Consider the following 16,001-nt stretch of genomic DNA (forward strand, 5'->3'; position numbering starts at 1 on the left):
TTGAATTTTATGATCACTCAATAAAGTTTTAGATCTGTCCTCAGATTCCATACGCATACCTCGTGTGGCGTGCCACCATATTTACATTTTCTATATCCAATCCTTCTTTTTTTAACCTTAACTTAATTAGTTATTTCAACACATTTTAAAGGAGGATCCTCTCACTATAGAAAAAACGACAAAATGGTCCCTTGTTTTTGGCAATAGGTTCAGAATAGTCCTTTAATATCAGCTGAGCAGTTTTGATCTTTTAGATTTATTTAAGTGAGGTATTTTTGGTCTTCATCATATATTATCAAACTATAATTGTTAAATTTAATTGAAATTATAGGAAAATCTAACTAGGTACATTAAAAAATTTCGTTAATGTATTAGAAATTGCAACATAAAAAATTACACAAAACCAAAAATAGATCAAATATAGCAAAAATTGCACTTCAAAAATTTCACCGGACTCTTGAAACAGACTAAATAACATAAAGCTAGAAACTGCACTTCAAAATGTGACCGTAGAAATTGTACTTCAAAATGTGAGCTCATGTTAAATATTTTTTATTTTCACAAGTTTTAATTAGATTCAATAATCAAAAATTGATAAATATTTAATGTAGGTCACGAGATTGAGTCGTGGATATAACCTCTTGCATAAATACAGATAACACGGCATACAATAGACCTTTGTGGTCAGGCTGAATTCAGGATACCTTAGGGGTCATTTGGTGCATGGTATAAGTAGGAGATCCAAAGACAATTTTTATCTATATTTGATAGAAGGTATAAATTTAAATTTATCCTGGGATAAATTTATACCTTGTACCAAATAAAGTATAAAATTCATTCCAACTTAAATGGGATATCCCTTCTTATCCCAATAATCTTGGGATTATTTTATCCCATCTAGAAGATGAGATAAAATAATCCCAAGAGATGGGATAAATTAGTCCGTTAGCTACCTACAAAACGACACACTTAGTGCACGGAACTGTTCTTACTTTACAAAAGTATTCACTTTTAGCAAATTTAAAGGATGAAAATTGCTCAATTAATACTTGAAGGACTGTTAAACGTACCAGTCAGTTGTGTCATTTTCTCTCCCGCTATATATCATTTCTGGTTTGTCCGGGATCCCAATTTGTTAACGCACATACGTACATATATATAGCGCTCACCACCATAATTCATAATTGACCACCAACCACCGCAAAATCCGTATCAAATCACTGCACCACAGCACGCCATTCTCCACCTCCATGCCTTTCTGACGCCCACCACCTTCTATTTTCCTGTACATATCTGATATATATTCTATAATTTTATAATATATATCCTCGTTGGCTTATAATTGATTACGTTTTTGCTTCCTATCTCCATGTGCGCTCTATAATTTTTAATGCATTTATTTGTTACTCCTATATAAGTGTACATCTTTTTTCATTGTGAAGAAATTATGATAATTCGCTCATTTCGATTCAAAATGGGTGCAATTGGAAAATGTTCTTCGATTTATCGGACTTCACCGGAAATTGATTTTCCGGAGCCCTCGTCGGGGAAATTAGGGTTAATAAATTTACCGACATGTAATTTCAATGGTAAATCGTTTACCGAGGTAAAAACGAGCTTGGTAGCGCCTTTAAGAGCAATCGAAGCTTCTAGAACGTCTCAAGTCAACGGAAAACTTGAAAAAATTCAACGGTCAGGATGTGATTCCCACGACGATTTGCCTACAAATGATTGCAATGGTAGGCGCTTTTTTTGAAAAAAAAATTACTTCCTCTCAATTTGTTTCCTCTTTTTTTTGTTTTGGACTTTGTTTTGCTAATTTAGATTGTTCTGCTGATTTATAATATGCTAAATCAATGTGAAAGGTTGACCCCGGGACTCAATATTGTCATTTGTTGTTGTAACAAAATAGAAAGCTCTTTGCTCTATTGTGAAACTACGACTTCCTTGGATTTAGGCCACAGTTTTAGTCTAATTCAATGCTTCTGAAACGGCAGCCCGGTGCACAGCAGGGTCTGCGGAAGAGCCGCACCCCAAAGGGATGTGATGTAGACAACCTACCCTAATGCAAGCATTAGTGGGCTGTTTCCACGGCTCAAGCCCGTGACTTATAGGTCACACAGAGACAACTTTATTTAATGCTTCTGAATAATTTAAAATTTATCTGACTGTACATGAAAGAGGACGAGGGATTAGTCCGTCTTTATGTACAGCGTATTATGACTTCTTATTTAGTGATTTTGGCTTCACCAAAATTAGTTACTAATCTGGACAATCATGTAACTAGGTAAAGGTATACCTCAGATGTCTACAATCGGGAATTCGACAAACATTGTCTGGCACAAGTGTACTGTAGAGAAATGTGACAGAGAGGAGTTGCTTCAACAACGGGGTTGTGTTATATGGGTAACTGGCCTCAGTGGTTCAGGTTAGTTTAAATGCCAGAAGCCTCATATTGGCTCTCAAATTTTTCTCTCTTTCTGTGACTCTCTTGCCTTTCTGTAGATGGTGTTTTCTATCATATTATTGTATATGTATTACAATCCATTTCCAACCACTGTATATGTATTACAATCGATTTCCTAAATTTTTGGGTATTGTTATGATTAGAACTTGGGTCTTGTATCCGCCATATCTTTGCTTAATAATGCATAAGAGTAGCAGTTACTGAGTGATTTATTTATCACATGATTACTTAATAAAAATATAGAAGGAAGAAGAACTCGCTGCTAGCAGCCTTTCTCGAATTTGTGCTTTTATAGAGCACTATCGAATGAAGTACGGAAGTTTTAACTTAATATTTTTCTTTTAAAGCTAGACGTATTTTGTATTCTTTATGGGATGTTCAGTATTGCTTCGGAAAAAATGTCAAGACACCTACCAAAAGCAGAATAGCCAAAAACTCATATCATTAATAAGGCCCTCTACTTACCCTTTTTCTTGGCAGCTTGGTTATTTTGTCAAGTTGAGTTGATTGAACTGTGATGTTAAGAAATATAAGATAATGTTGGGTGTACTTGCGACCTTACCTTTATCTTTGAGTCCTATTAGTAGATCTGCTCGATGAACACCAAATTCTGGTTAAGAGCACAATTGTCATTAGTTTGACACTGTTCAGCACAGAAACCTGGAGGTATAGTAATAAACTGGAAAAGGGTGTCTCTACTCTTTCAGCCTCAAACAGTGCACATTATGTCGTTTTCAAATGCAGTGTCACTCGTACAGCTTAGTTGAAATGAATGTTATTTGTCGACAAGCTATTGCCACGAACTATATGAGTAGCCACGATTTGGAAGCAACTAAGAATGGTTGTGGCAGACCATTTTAATAGGCATAGCTGTTTCTTTTCTTGATGTCGATTATTTTCTTTCAATATACTATAACTTAGCCCAGGTACTGCTGTCGTTTTCACTACTCTTGTTTCTGATTATTTCTAAGGGACTTGAGTGTATGAGCTTCCTCTCTCTCGCACGACCTACATGCACACCAACTTTTTTATATATTAAACTTTATTTCAGGGAAGAGTAGTCTGGCATGTGCTCTAAGTCGTGGCTTACATGCTCGGGGAAAACTCACCTACATCCTTGATGGTGATAATCTTCGCCATGGTCTGAATCGTGATCTTAGTTTCAGAGCAGAAGATCGAGCAGAAAATATAAGACGGACTGGTTGGCTTCTTTTCTGGTCCTTGCTTTGCAAATATTTCCTGAAGCCCTCTCATTTATTCTCTTGGAAAATTAACAATTCCAAATGCTTATGTATAAATAGGGGAGGTGGCAAAGCTTTTTGCGGATGCTGGAGTTATTTGCATTGCCAGTTTGATATCTCCCTACAGGAAGGAGCGAGATGCATGTCGCGCTTTACTGGCAGAAGGGGATTTCATTGAGGTTTGTGCTAGGAAATGGATCTTAAAGGATTAGCTTCTCCAGTGAGCGTTTGCTGTTTGGCACATATTATTAGCTGATTGAGTTGGATAACTTTTTAGGTGTTCATGGATGTTCCTCTGCATGTATGTGAGGCAAGGGATCCTAAGGGGTTGTACAAACTTGCTCGAGCTGGGAAAATAAAAGGTATTGTCTGTTATGTCAACCTCTGTGCGTTGTTTTTGTGAATTAGCATTTTGTATCAGAAAACCTTGTAATCTACATGGATGAGGGCGGTGAGTTGAAAGTCTGAGGTATCCTTTGGGCAGCTTTATTATTTACTTTCCTCATATCAAGTTGCTGGCTAGAATCTTTTGGCCCAGCTGCTGCAGGCAGACAATACCCTTCTTTAGGGATGTCAAATGGGCAAGTTGAACCAAATTTGAGCAGGGTTAAGTAGGTCTAGTAAATGAGGAAGTATGCCCGCATTTGCTTGGGTTAATTTAGCCTAAACAATGGGTCATATCCAACCTGACCAACTCAACCATTTTTATGTTTGTTTTCTTACAATTTAGTCAAACAACAAACAATTTTCTATTCTTCGTAGAGAGAGAAGTTGGATGATCACAAAACAACAACAACAACAACAACATACCCAGTGAAATCCCACAAAGTGGGGTCCGGGGAGGATAGAGTGCACGCAGACCTTACCTCTACCTTGAGAAGGCAGAGAGGCTATTTCCGGTAGACCCTCGGCATAATAAGAAGCAATTCAAACCATGATGCAAAAGAAATAATGAATAAACAAAGTAATACAATAGTTAAAGGATAAGCAAAGTAACAAAAAGGACAAACAAAGTAATACAATAGTAAGGACAAGCAACAAGGACAAGCAACAACAAATATTAACAGAAATCGAAAGGCAAGAAACTACAAGAGTAATACTACGACTACCAGTATGGGAGAAGATCACAAAACAAACCAACAAAAAAAATTATTTTCTATTTTTTGTCAATCTTCTTGTATGTCAATTTTGCTACCTAGGTTTTGACCCTAACTTTCAGGCTGATTATTAGCCCACCCAACCTTGGACTAGTTGGGCGAGTTAAACTTGTATGCTCTAAGTTTTACAACCCTATATTTGTTTTTCTCATCTTTCTGCTTGTTTTAGTTTAAATTTTTTATTCACCTGTGATTTCACGTTATTTATTAATATTTCGCTTTGTACTTCGCAGGTTTTACCGGTATTGATGATCCATATGAGCCACCCCTAACGTCTGAGGTAAGATCAAATCTGTCTTGCTTGCTTAACATGCCCATAAGGGGATTGATTGTGCTCCTAGATTCGGGGATTGCACTGTTTCAGATTATCAGCATGTTTTACCTACATGATTTGACCTGCTGTATCAAATTTAGGATCTGTCAATATATGCATACAGTTGCAATCCTCCTATCTCTGTGTTGTGTCAGTCTCGACTTTCTTTGGATGGTCACCTGATCGCTCATGCTTGCTTAAAGAGTATATAATAGTAGCAACTTACTTGTCATCCTCCTTAAAGCTCATATTACTTGTGGTCTTGTTGCATTTCCAATTTGCAGATAGTTTTACGTCAGAACCAAGGGCTATGCGATTCTCCTAATGATTTGGCCGATACAGTGATCTCATACTTGGACAAAAAAGGGTACCTGAAAGCATAATTGCTCACTCCTCTACCTGAAAGCATAATTGCTCACTCCTCATCTGCAGACATGCAACTTCAATCTACATCCACCATTTTCTATTGCGTTGGTGAAATAAAATCTTATCATCATTAGGAAATTGCAGCCTTCTTTCGTGTATAAGTTGATTGTAATTTATGCAAAATGAGTTAAATTTCGCTTAACTTGTCTATCAATCATGTTCGCTGGGCCACAGTACGGCTTTTTATCGTCATCAACGGGCATACCATGGTTACCATGCTCTTGCTATGTTTGTTGTCTATAAGGAAGGCCATGTTTCACACAGTGGGTTTACGTTGGATCCGTCCAAGTACTGAATGCTAAGGTTGGTTCAGGAGTGGTAGGCGCCAGCATAGGTTAAGATCTGATTGGAAAAGGATGCATTACATCCTTGTGTAAAGAACACCTTATGCCATTTGATTCAATTGTTCTATTATATGTCTTGAATGTGCCAATGTTATTCAGTTCTATAATGTCTTCTATTTGCCAATCACTGGTCCAATCGTATTCCCTGAAACAGATGAAAGAATTAAACGACGAAAATGGAATTATGTTGTTACAACTAATCTGACTGGCAGGAGCTTATATGGCTTTTCAGCTGTTCAGCGTCTCCATTGTCACCAAGTTGAAAAAGACGGCTAGCATGAATTTTAAGTGGGCGTGTGGGCTGGTGTGGACAATATCTGAGCAGCAGTAAATTATTTGAAGTTGAAATTAATGATACCAATATTTGTTTTCAATCGAAAAGAGCCAAGCAAATGGCGTGGGCTGATTGTGATTACTAGAGATATGACCTGATTGGCTGATTGTGTAGTTAGGGGTGTTTGATAGTTGGTTAGGGTTATGCAGGTATTAGTTATGCAGGTATTGATAATGCAAGTATTAGTGATGTAGGTATTAGTTATGAGGGGTTTAGTTATGCATAAATTATTTCTTTGGATGTTGGTTTATTATATTAAAAGTTATAATATTAAGTTAATAAATATTAAATACTTCTTAAAATTAAAATATTTGTTCACATAACTTATACATGTATTAGTTATGCGAGTTTCTAAATTGCAAACCAGACGTCGTATTAATTCTATACATGAATAACTTACTTCCTAACTAGCTACCAAACGCGGTATAAGTATGCAAAAATTAATACATGAATAATGTGTCTCTTTATTAGCTACCAAACGTTGTATTAGTTATGCAGAGAATAATACATGAATAAGTGGTCTTTTAACAAGCTATCAAACTACTCCTTATTGCTAGTGCATAGAAGGAACTTCTTTGTGTTGTCTAACGAGAGTCACTCTCTTCCTTGAAGAATCTGGTCTCCTTGCGATCATATCCATTAGGTCTTTCGCTGCATATACTCCCTCATTCCAAAATGAATTTTTGGGGCGTGATTTGATTGAGATTAATTTGTCAATATCACTCTTTTGTTTCTTCCCGAACTTTTTTAAAACAAAAAATAGTCAGTGTTGGAATTTTCAGAAGATCCATTAAAGAGAAGTGTAATTTTGAAAAGAATAAATCAATACATCTTTTAGACTTTGGAAGGTTCATTTAATTTGGATCATAAAAAAATGGCCAGAAATTCATTTATATATACAGTAGAATGAAGGAGCATAAACAAATCAAAGAGGTGCGGGCTTCCAGCTTCTGGGCTACTGCTTAATGTTTAGCCACCATTCTAAATATAGTGGAAAAATAACAAGTTCTCCATTAAAGTACTAAGTGGGACAAGACTTTCGTGCTCTTCATCTTCATTATTAGACGTGACTGAAACATGGAGTCAATTTCTCGAATGGTCACTTAACTTACGCAAATTTATATATAATATAAAGTTAAGCATAAATAAAGCGATGTGACATCTCTCTATGACCACCATTTCTATTTATTTTTTTCTCCTTTTTTTTGCCTTTTTTCATTCACTCATTCCAATTAATAATTAAAAAAAAAAACAAAAAACAAGATTAATTATTAATTAAAGGACTGTAGGTTACAATCCAAAATTTACTGTTCTCATTATAAATAACTGATTGTGGGTGTTATTGCTCCCGTCCCTTTGGTTATTTTTTAAAGGCCAAACCCATCGGCGGCCCCCTGTGGTTGTCAAGATTTTTCACTTAGACACCTAGACTTAGGGTTGTTCCAATTGAACACTCAACCTATTAAAAAAGCTGTCCTATTAGACACTTTTTTGACAATCACAAAAATTAAGGAGAGTGTAATACACTCGCCAATGACGTGGCAAAGTAACCAATTAATTGATAACATGTGGCATTTTGGCTCACAAAAATATTAACAAATTAATTATCGAAGGGGAAAAAAATATTTAAACCTATTTAACTAATAATAAAAGAAAATAAAAAGTCATTTTCTAGAAAACCCATGATCCCATCCACAGGAACTCATCCCTACCAGAGAAAATGGAGTTTCACGGAAAACAAAAAAACGCAACAAGTTGCAGAATCTAATTAAAACACAACAAGTTGCACAATCTTTCTGTAATGTCATGGGTGAGAATAATAAATCCTCTCAAATAGCCGCTTAAAATCCCCCTCCCTTGTCTTCTTCAACCTTCCTCCATTTTTCAGTCTCGCAAATGGCTTGACTCACTTAATTCAAACCCCAAAAACAGTTTAAAAAAAAAATCCTAAACCCACTCAGGCCAAAAAAATCTCCCTTTCTCGCTAAATTGCGCCGATGGAGAACTACTCCTACACCTCTTACCCTGAATCCGGTGAGTCCTCTCCTATACCCGTGTCGATTTTGAAAACACGACCGCATGGGAAGATCTTAATCGAATCCCTAATTACAAGGTCAAATTTATGTATAGTTACGGTGGTAAGATTCACCCAGACCTCACAGTCTTCCAAACCAAAAAAAAAAGAAAAAAAAATGTTAGGAGAGTCGGAGAAGACGACTACACTGTCTTCCAAACTTAATTTTATTGCTTTTTTATTTATTTAATTAAAGTTATATGTCATGAGAGAGAAAAGGATGAATTTTTTGCCCAAAAAATAATTATTCGAGATCCACTAACGCGCCTAAAGAAAGTGAGCAACACTTCTTTTGCCATGTCAGCATTTTGTGTCTAATAGGACAGTTTTTTAATAGGTTGAGTGTTCAATTGGAACAACCCTAAGTCTAGGTGTCTAAGTGAAAAATCTTGACGACCACAGGGGCCGCCGATGGGTTTGGCCTTTTTTAATTAATGTGTAGTATTAATCATGTATCAATAGTAGGAACTAAAAAGACAAGAACCTAAGCCTCATATATATAATCCATTAGGTATAGCTTCAACGGTGCATTGTCAAATTCTACCGTATATGTATCATCTTGGCACGTAAAGGCATATTGGATCTAAAAGTTCAATTCAAGTTCACCGAGGTTCGTATTTTCATTTTTACTTTGCATATATATATATATATATATATATATATATATATATGGATATTCTTTGTTGGTTAAATTTATGTATGTGTCATCTTCAAGCATATTATATATATATTCGTGTGTTAGTGGATATTCTTTGTTGGTTAAATTTATGTATGTGTCATCTTCAAGCATATTCAAATGGACCTGTTTGAAGGGCAAAAGACATGCCAGTGTTTTGTCAAAAAGTTTACATTTTTAAGTCCCAAAGTTAGTTTTACTTAATATTATTTGCTAATTTCTCGGTAATTTGTGCTATGTCATTTGCATGAGCAATGTGGCACACCAAATGATATTTACTTCAACGTTGGATGTATTTCTTCTAACTATGGTTTCAAACCATGTTTGGACATGCAATTTGGATATTTTAAATTGTATTTTCTCTTATAGACATAAAAACCCCACAAATTGTGAAAACTATCAAAACATTCTCAATTCTTATACAATCTTACCAAATGAGCAAGTCATAATTCATAACAAAATTAGTACCAGTGTTTTAAAATGCGGGGGCGTAAGGCGAGGCGTTTTACGTCTGCCTCAGCGAGGCGTAAGCCTCGAGGCACGGGGCGCAAGCCTCATGGAACTTTAATTTTTAGTATTTCATAAAAGGATATAATTATAATAAATACTTTTAACTAGGTAAAATAGTGTAAAAATTTGAAGAAAACTATAAATATATGCTCCATCCCCACAAAAAAACTAATCAGAACAATTTATTATACGCTACTTACAAGCACAATTGACTGCTCGTTACTTTTTTGAGATAGTAGAAGACAAGATAAATAATTGGAAAAGAACATATATTAGGTATTCTAGCAATAAAAAAAGGTCGTGACTTTTAAATTTAATGTTTCGGTTCCTTTTTAAAATATTTGAGTAATTACTAGTTAACTTTTGAGAATTTGGGCATTATATTGAGGACTTTGTCACGACCCAACCTAGGGCCATGACGAATGATCGAGCTTGACCTGCCCGATAACCCAACTTATGTTACCTGTACTCAAACACGGCATTCAATAGGGTCTATTTAACTATGTTTGAAAGCTGTAAATAGAATATCAAAGTCCATCCGTAACTCAAAACATCTCAAAACACACTTATATATATGTAACATATCACAAGGCAAGCCAACGAGGCTGCCGATACTTCTGTACAACAAAACAATGGCCGGCAAGGCCAAACAGTACCCATGACACCCACGCTGTTCGCAGACTACTAGAAGAGTATGACCGTGCATAAGTGACGGGACAGGGCCCCGTCGTACCCATAATGTATACAAACAAAATTATACCAAAACAGGAATAGTCTCTGAAGCAAGTGGAGCCGTGTCGACTCTCAATGTCGACTCCTCCTGTGGCCGGATCGTCTAACCGGATCCCCGAACTGCGGGGATGAAACGCCCCCGAAGAAAGGGGTCGATGCACGGAATATGTAAGGCAATCGAATCATAAAACAAGGAAAAGCGTAGTAAACAAGTTTAGAAAGCAACCTGGGAGTAACTCGGAACAAAGCACTTTGAACCATGTCATATGGTTCCTTACACAAATTCTAGCATACACAATATAACTATAGAATATCCTACTCGTAGCCGCTTCCTTAGGCTAATAACACAATAGTCCCTTCGGACGGCCGCTTCCGCGTAGTCATGATGGCCCCCCAGGCGGCCGCTCCGGCTTAGCTAGGGTGGCCCCTTCGGGCACCGCTTCCGCTTAAGAGTATCATAATCCATTGATCGGTGGAACAATAACAATACATATGATACACAGTATGAATATTTAATGAAGTTACAAAATGTTGCACCCCTTTCCCAGTGGTTTTTATTACAACTCCCTTTGGAGAGATTTTGAGAACAAGTTTTAGAGTTTCCTTCATTAACCATTTGCTTTGTAGTGAACATGTAAGTATAATGTATTGCAGAAGCTTCCTTCGAATTATCAACAAGAGTAAGCATGAACGAAACAAGACATTGGATATCGACTCCAAATCCAACTAAGAATAAAGTGCTTATGTTTTACGTTCTTTAGGAGTCATATAAAAGGGATCATGCCAAAGTATGAAAGAAGGGTTAGCCTTACATACCTTATTTATGCCTCAAGCTAATCCTCGAGTCCCTTCCCGAGCTTAGTCAACTAAAATACCATCAGCAATATAGGGATTAAGACTAGGCCAACAAGATTATTCTAACTAATCATTTATTCTGTCGCCTAACGGGATTTGGACAACATCTCCTCTATAATCCTACCAACCCAACAATTCCAAATTAAGCTAATAACCAACAACAACAACAAATCTAACAATTTACAACAATAATATGACTAAACTCATCTTACAATTCTATCCAAAACAGCCCCTAAACCACAACGCCTTAATATTCGGTATACGATAATTATAACTATATTTCTAACACTTTAACCCGTTAAATCTCCACGTAATCATCTCAATAACAAAGATGAGAAAATAATACATACCTTAGCAGCAGCTCAACCACGAAAATATCATCCCCCAAGCTCAATATTTACCTTGAAACGACGACGACAACTCGTATTATACTTTATCCTTCATGAGCCTCGGAATTCGGGGCCTCGAACTTGATCGAACCCTTGCTTTATCTCTCTAACTCTCCTCACTCTCTCTCTAAAATATTCTAGATCTTTTGGCATGAAATGAGGAAGATAATGGGTGAAAATGTTCCTTAAATAGCTAAGGAAGTGGGCTCGACCCGACTTGAGTCGGGTTGGGCCGAGCCCACCGCGCCTTGACCTTTCCTCCTTAAAATGTCCATAACTTTTTATCCCTATGTCTCATGAAGGCCCACGACCTATGGTTGGAAAGGTATTTCAATTATCTACAACTTTAATTTTTTGTGTTTTCCCAAATTCTCAATATATAATGGTGTGTTGGCCTCGTAAATCTAGATCACCCGAAAACGTATCCTTAAATCATCCTTTTGGAGTGCTTATGCTCATATTTGGCTTAAGTTTCCCTCTTAAGACTTGCTAAACTTCCTATGTACTATTCATATAACTTGTCATATGCCCTTTATAAAATCCCGACATGTGGGCCGCACCTTAACTTACGGTTACGAGGGCTGTTTGTCAAGTAACGTATTAACCAACTTACACCATATGGCCTTCACTGTCATCTATACGTTATTCTTATACATATATAACAAAATCTTCATCTCTAATCCTTGTATATCTTTACTCTCCCCTGAGCCCATACTAAGTCATCTTCAGTCTCGGTAGCACGAAATTTTTCCGGGGTGTAACAGACTTATTTAACAAATTTTGTTTTAATTTGAAGAAGTTTTCTGGGCTTACGCCCCAACAAAAAAAACTCGCCCCAAACGCCCAGATGTACGCCTCGAATTGCTGGGCGTACGCCTTTTGAGACTTTTGCCTCGAACCATCGCCCCGCGGCATTTTTGATACTCCCCGCCCCAGGGCTCGCCCGAAAACGCCTTTTAAAACACTGATTAGGACACTACTACAAGGCCTTTCTAAAAAATACAACATCAATTAATCAAACTTCGTTCAATAAAAACGAAAATTTAACATGAATAGTAATGTAACTACTCTTTAATATAATCCTTCCACATAAATTAAAGGTTGGTAGACATTGGTAAATGATTGATGAGGGTAATTGTTAAAAATATCTACCAACTTATTGTTTTTTTTTTTACAAAATATAAACTTATAGGTTAAATTTTATATTTAAAAAAGTTGAAACCACGGTTTGAAACCATGAGTGAAAACGCATTCCAAACGCTGGTTTGGGGTCATGGTTTCAAACTATGGTTTGAAAACGCATGGCCAAATGCCTACTTAGGGGTGGGCATAGTCAGGGGTGGGCATAGTCAGGGGCGGAGCCAAGTGGTGGCCAGGGTGTTCACTCGAACCCCTTTCGGTGAAAAATTACCATGTATACACAAGGTTAAAATTATTTTTTTTATGTATAAATAGAAGATGTTGAATCCCCTTGGCTTCCTCGTTTCTTACTCTTTTATATTTTTGAACCCCCTTAGTGAAAATCCTGGCTCTGCCACTTGGCATAGTTTGGTGCCAATTCGAATCCAAACCGAAATCCGAACTTTTTGAATTTTTGGATTATGGATTGGATTTCGGATTTTAATTTTAAAATTTATGGATTTCGGATTTAGTACTATGGATATTTGGATATCCAAAAATCCGAAATTTTTATACCTTATATTCAACCCTACTCATATCATGTGTCTAACAGGCCAATAATGCTAATAAATTCAATTTCGAAAGGTCCAATAGATTTTTACCCTACGGTCTATGACCTACCCATTATAGTAATAAGCTCAAATACAGAATTTTCTACTAAATCAAATATAATATAGAGTATTTCTTACATTTGGCTACAATCTTATAATTATTTTATCTTGCATTGGCCATAATGCTTTTTGTAACAAGTGTCATTGTGCCAGGTGATCGAACTAGCTCAAGTTATCCAAGAAATTCTTTTCTTTCCACTGTTCTTACTATTACAGAGTAATTATGATCTAGATTTTCCTCAGTGGAACTCAAACCTGAAAAATATTATTGTGTTGAAGTAGAGAAAGATGCACTTTTGAATTTATGCGGAAAGTATATTAATTGCTTTGGTTTCTAGTTCTAATTTGGTTTAACATTATGCTAAGACGTGTAACTTAGTAATTGGGACACATGAATTTATTTACAATAAGCCTGTCTTAAAGACTCAAAAGTCAAATTCGAAAATCTGAAATATCCAAACCGATTAATCCGAAACCGAACTTAAATAATCCAATCCAATCCAATCCGAGCTTATTTGAATTGGATTTGGATTGTACTTTCTTCAATCTGAAAATCGAAAATTGAAACCGAAATTTTCATATCCAATCCGACGGCCTGAACGCCCATCCCTAATTATATTCACTCGCTAAATTCTTCAATTTTTCCTACTCTCATTTGTTGAATTTTCTTTTTACAATTCATAATTTTTCGATTAAATCTTTTCAAAGATTTGATATTGTGTCACTTTGAAAGCTGCTTATGGAATTTAATGATTTGAAAATATAGGCAAAATCTTATTTTTTAACAAGTAGTGATGATTTATCTAGCATTTGCTGTGAAATTAACAAGTAATTTTTGCTGGCGTAGATGGATTTAATTTTTTGCTATAAAAGTATTTGCTATTGATAAAAAAATTGAACTTATTTAGGCTCTTTTAATCTTTTGTCTAGCAAATGAAAACAATATGTATACTGTATTTGTAATTTACATCAATAGTTGACGGATAATTTGTTCATATTTCTACGGTAATGAAGAAATAAAGATGATTTTTGTGTTGCAATGAAAAACTCCTTCCTTTTTTAATTCTTGTACTATTTTTTTTTATTTGTTGACAAAAATTGAAATCTCACACTAAGTTATGTATCTATGTAAGCTTTGCATCTCCGTGTTCTCTTTATTTTGTCTATTAGACTGCTTCACTCAATAAATTTCTTTGATGACCAATAAACAAATATTGATCTTGATGGAAGATTCTCACATACGTGTTGTCTTTCACCAAATTCAAAATTTTATTTGAGTTTTATTTTGGTCATTTTAAATGATTTATCTTCATTGCAGTGCTCGATAATCATCGACCAAACATAATTCATGATGCGCATTACAATTAAAGGGACCAAAAGCATTTGGAAAAAAATAATTGAAAAAACGGGTGGCTGCAAACAAGATGAAGACATGCTCCGAATTAATATAAAGATTTAAAGAAAATTTGTTAGAATTAATGATCAATATTTTTAAGGAAAAAAGTTTCAAAACACATTCAAACTATGGCCAAAGTTGCCATAACACACCTGAACTTTGCGGGGGTCCTATGACCCCCATGTACTTATTTTTTGTGTATTTTGTACGCTTTTATATGGTGACCTGTACAAGCGATTGTATCTACTCTCTTTGAGCGCGTAAGATTCCATATAAAAGTGTAAATAATACACAGAAAAATAAGTCCAGGGGGGTGATAGGACCCCCGCAAAGTTCAGGTGTGTTATGGCAACTTTGGCAAATCTGGGCAGCAAATTACTGTTCATCTTCTTCATAGAGAACTAGACTGAAATTTGATCCTAATGCACTTCAAATCTCAACCAAACATCACCAAATTTCAGATTCAAATTCCTCTCCACGTTCCGGTTCTTTTGATATATCACCCACTCGAAATGGAGCTCATTTCCGGCAACCCGAAAATTCTAGTTCGAAGCTTCAAGCTTTGTTCATGGCAGTCATGGAGTCGTTCAGTTCTTCTTCACGTTCCAGACGTCTTCTAAGCTCGAGTTCGGCCTTCAAACAATCAGCAACCAAGAATTTTATTCATCCCAGATCTGAAAGCTTCAAGTCGAAACTCGACGTCCCTAATGGAGTTTTTGGTTACTGGTTCCACTATTATTAATCATGTTTTCAATGTCGACAATGTCACAAATCCTATATAATATCGAAAAAGACCCGTTTGATTTGGTCGTTACAATGGAGTTTTTTTGGGTTTGAAATTTTGGAATGTGGAGAAATGAAAAATACCCAATTGAAGAATAATTAAATCTTTTAAACTCAACACAAAGGAAAGAAAAAGGCAAAAATTCTTGAATGTGCACAAACTCAACACAAAAGGCATAAAGCAAAAGGCACGATAATTGAAAGAAAAATTAGCTCTAATGATTGGAAAAAATTTGGTCACTATAAGTGCACTTATAACGACCGGATTCATCTCCCTTCATTAAGAAGTGGTCGCTAAAAATCAAATTTCGTAGTGGAGCGCGTGCATACACTCAAACGAGTTTGGGTGACTTTGTCCATTTGAAAGCGTAGATAATATACAAAAAATAAGTCCAGGGGGGTCATAGGACCCCCGCAAAGTTCAGGTGTGTTATGGCAACTCTGGCCATAGTTTAAGTGTGTTTTGAACACTTTTCCCTATTTTTAATGATTTATTCTTAAAGTAAATTGTTTG

At 35.9% G+C, this 16,001-nt stretch overlaps 1 protein-coding gene across 1 annotated transcript; it reads left to right on the forward strand.

Moving 5' to 3' along the window:
• Positions 1–1,100: 1,100 nt before the first annotated feature.
• On the forward strand, positions 1,101–6,055 carry LOC132036456 (adenylyl-sulfate kinase 3-like). Its single transcript, XM_059426806.1, has 7 exons — positions 1,101–1,739; positions 2,288–2,428; positions 3,519–3,668; positions 3,769–3,887; positions 3,986–4,070; positions 5,099–5,145; positions 5,463–6,055. Exons 1-7 carry the CDS (start codon positions 1,448–1,450, stop codon positions 5,559–5,561), a joined length of 933 nt encoding a protein of 310 aa, XP_059282789.1. The 5' UTR covers positions 1,101–1,447; the 3' UTR covers positions 5,562–6,055.
• Positions 6,056–16,001: the final 9,946 nt, after the last annotated feature.

This window comes from Lycium ferocissimum, chromosome 2 (genome assembly GCF_029784015.1).
Source record: "Lycium ferocissimum isolate CSIRO_LF1 chromosome 2, AGI_CSIRO_Lferr_CH_V1, whole genome shotgun sequence".
NCBI classification, from domain to species: domain Eukaryota; kingdom Viridiplantae; phylum Streptophyta; class Magnoliopsida; order Solanales; family Solanaceae; genus Lycium; species Lycium ferocissimum.

What these genes read in the sequence shown, in the direction of transcription:
- LOC132036456 (XM_059426806.1), top strand. Translation starts at nt 1,448, where the DNA reads ATGATAATTCGCTCATTTCGATTCAAAATGGGTGCAATTGGAAAATGT. An exon ending in GCCTACAAATGATTGCAATG is followed by an intron (nt 1,740 to 2,287) that starts GTAGGCGCTTTT and finishes TCATGTAACTAG; the next exon opens with GTAAAGGTATACCTCAGATG. An exon ending in TCGAGCTGGGAAAATAAAAG is followed by an intron (nt 4,071 to 5,098) that starts GTATTGTCTGTT and finishes TGTACTTCGCAG; the next exon opens with GTTTTACCGGTATTGATGAT.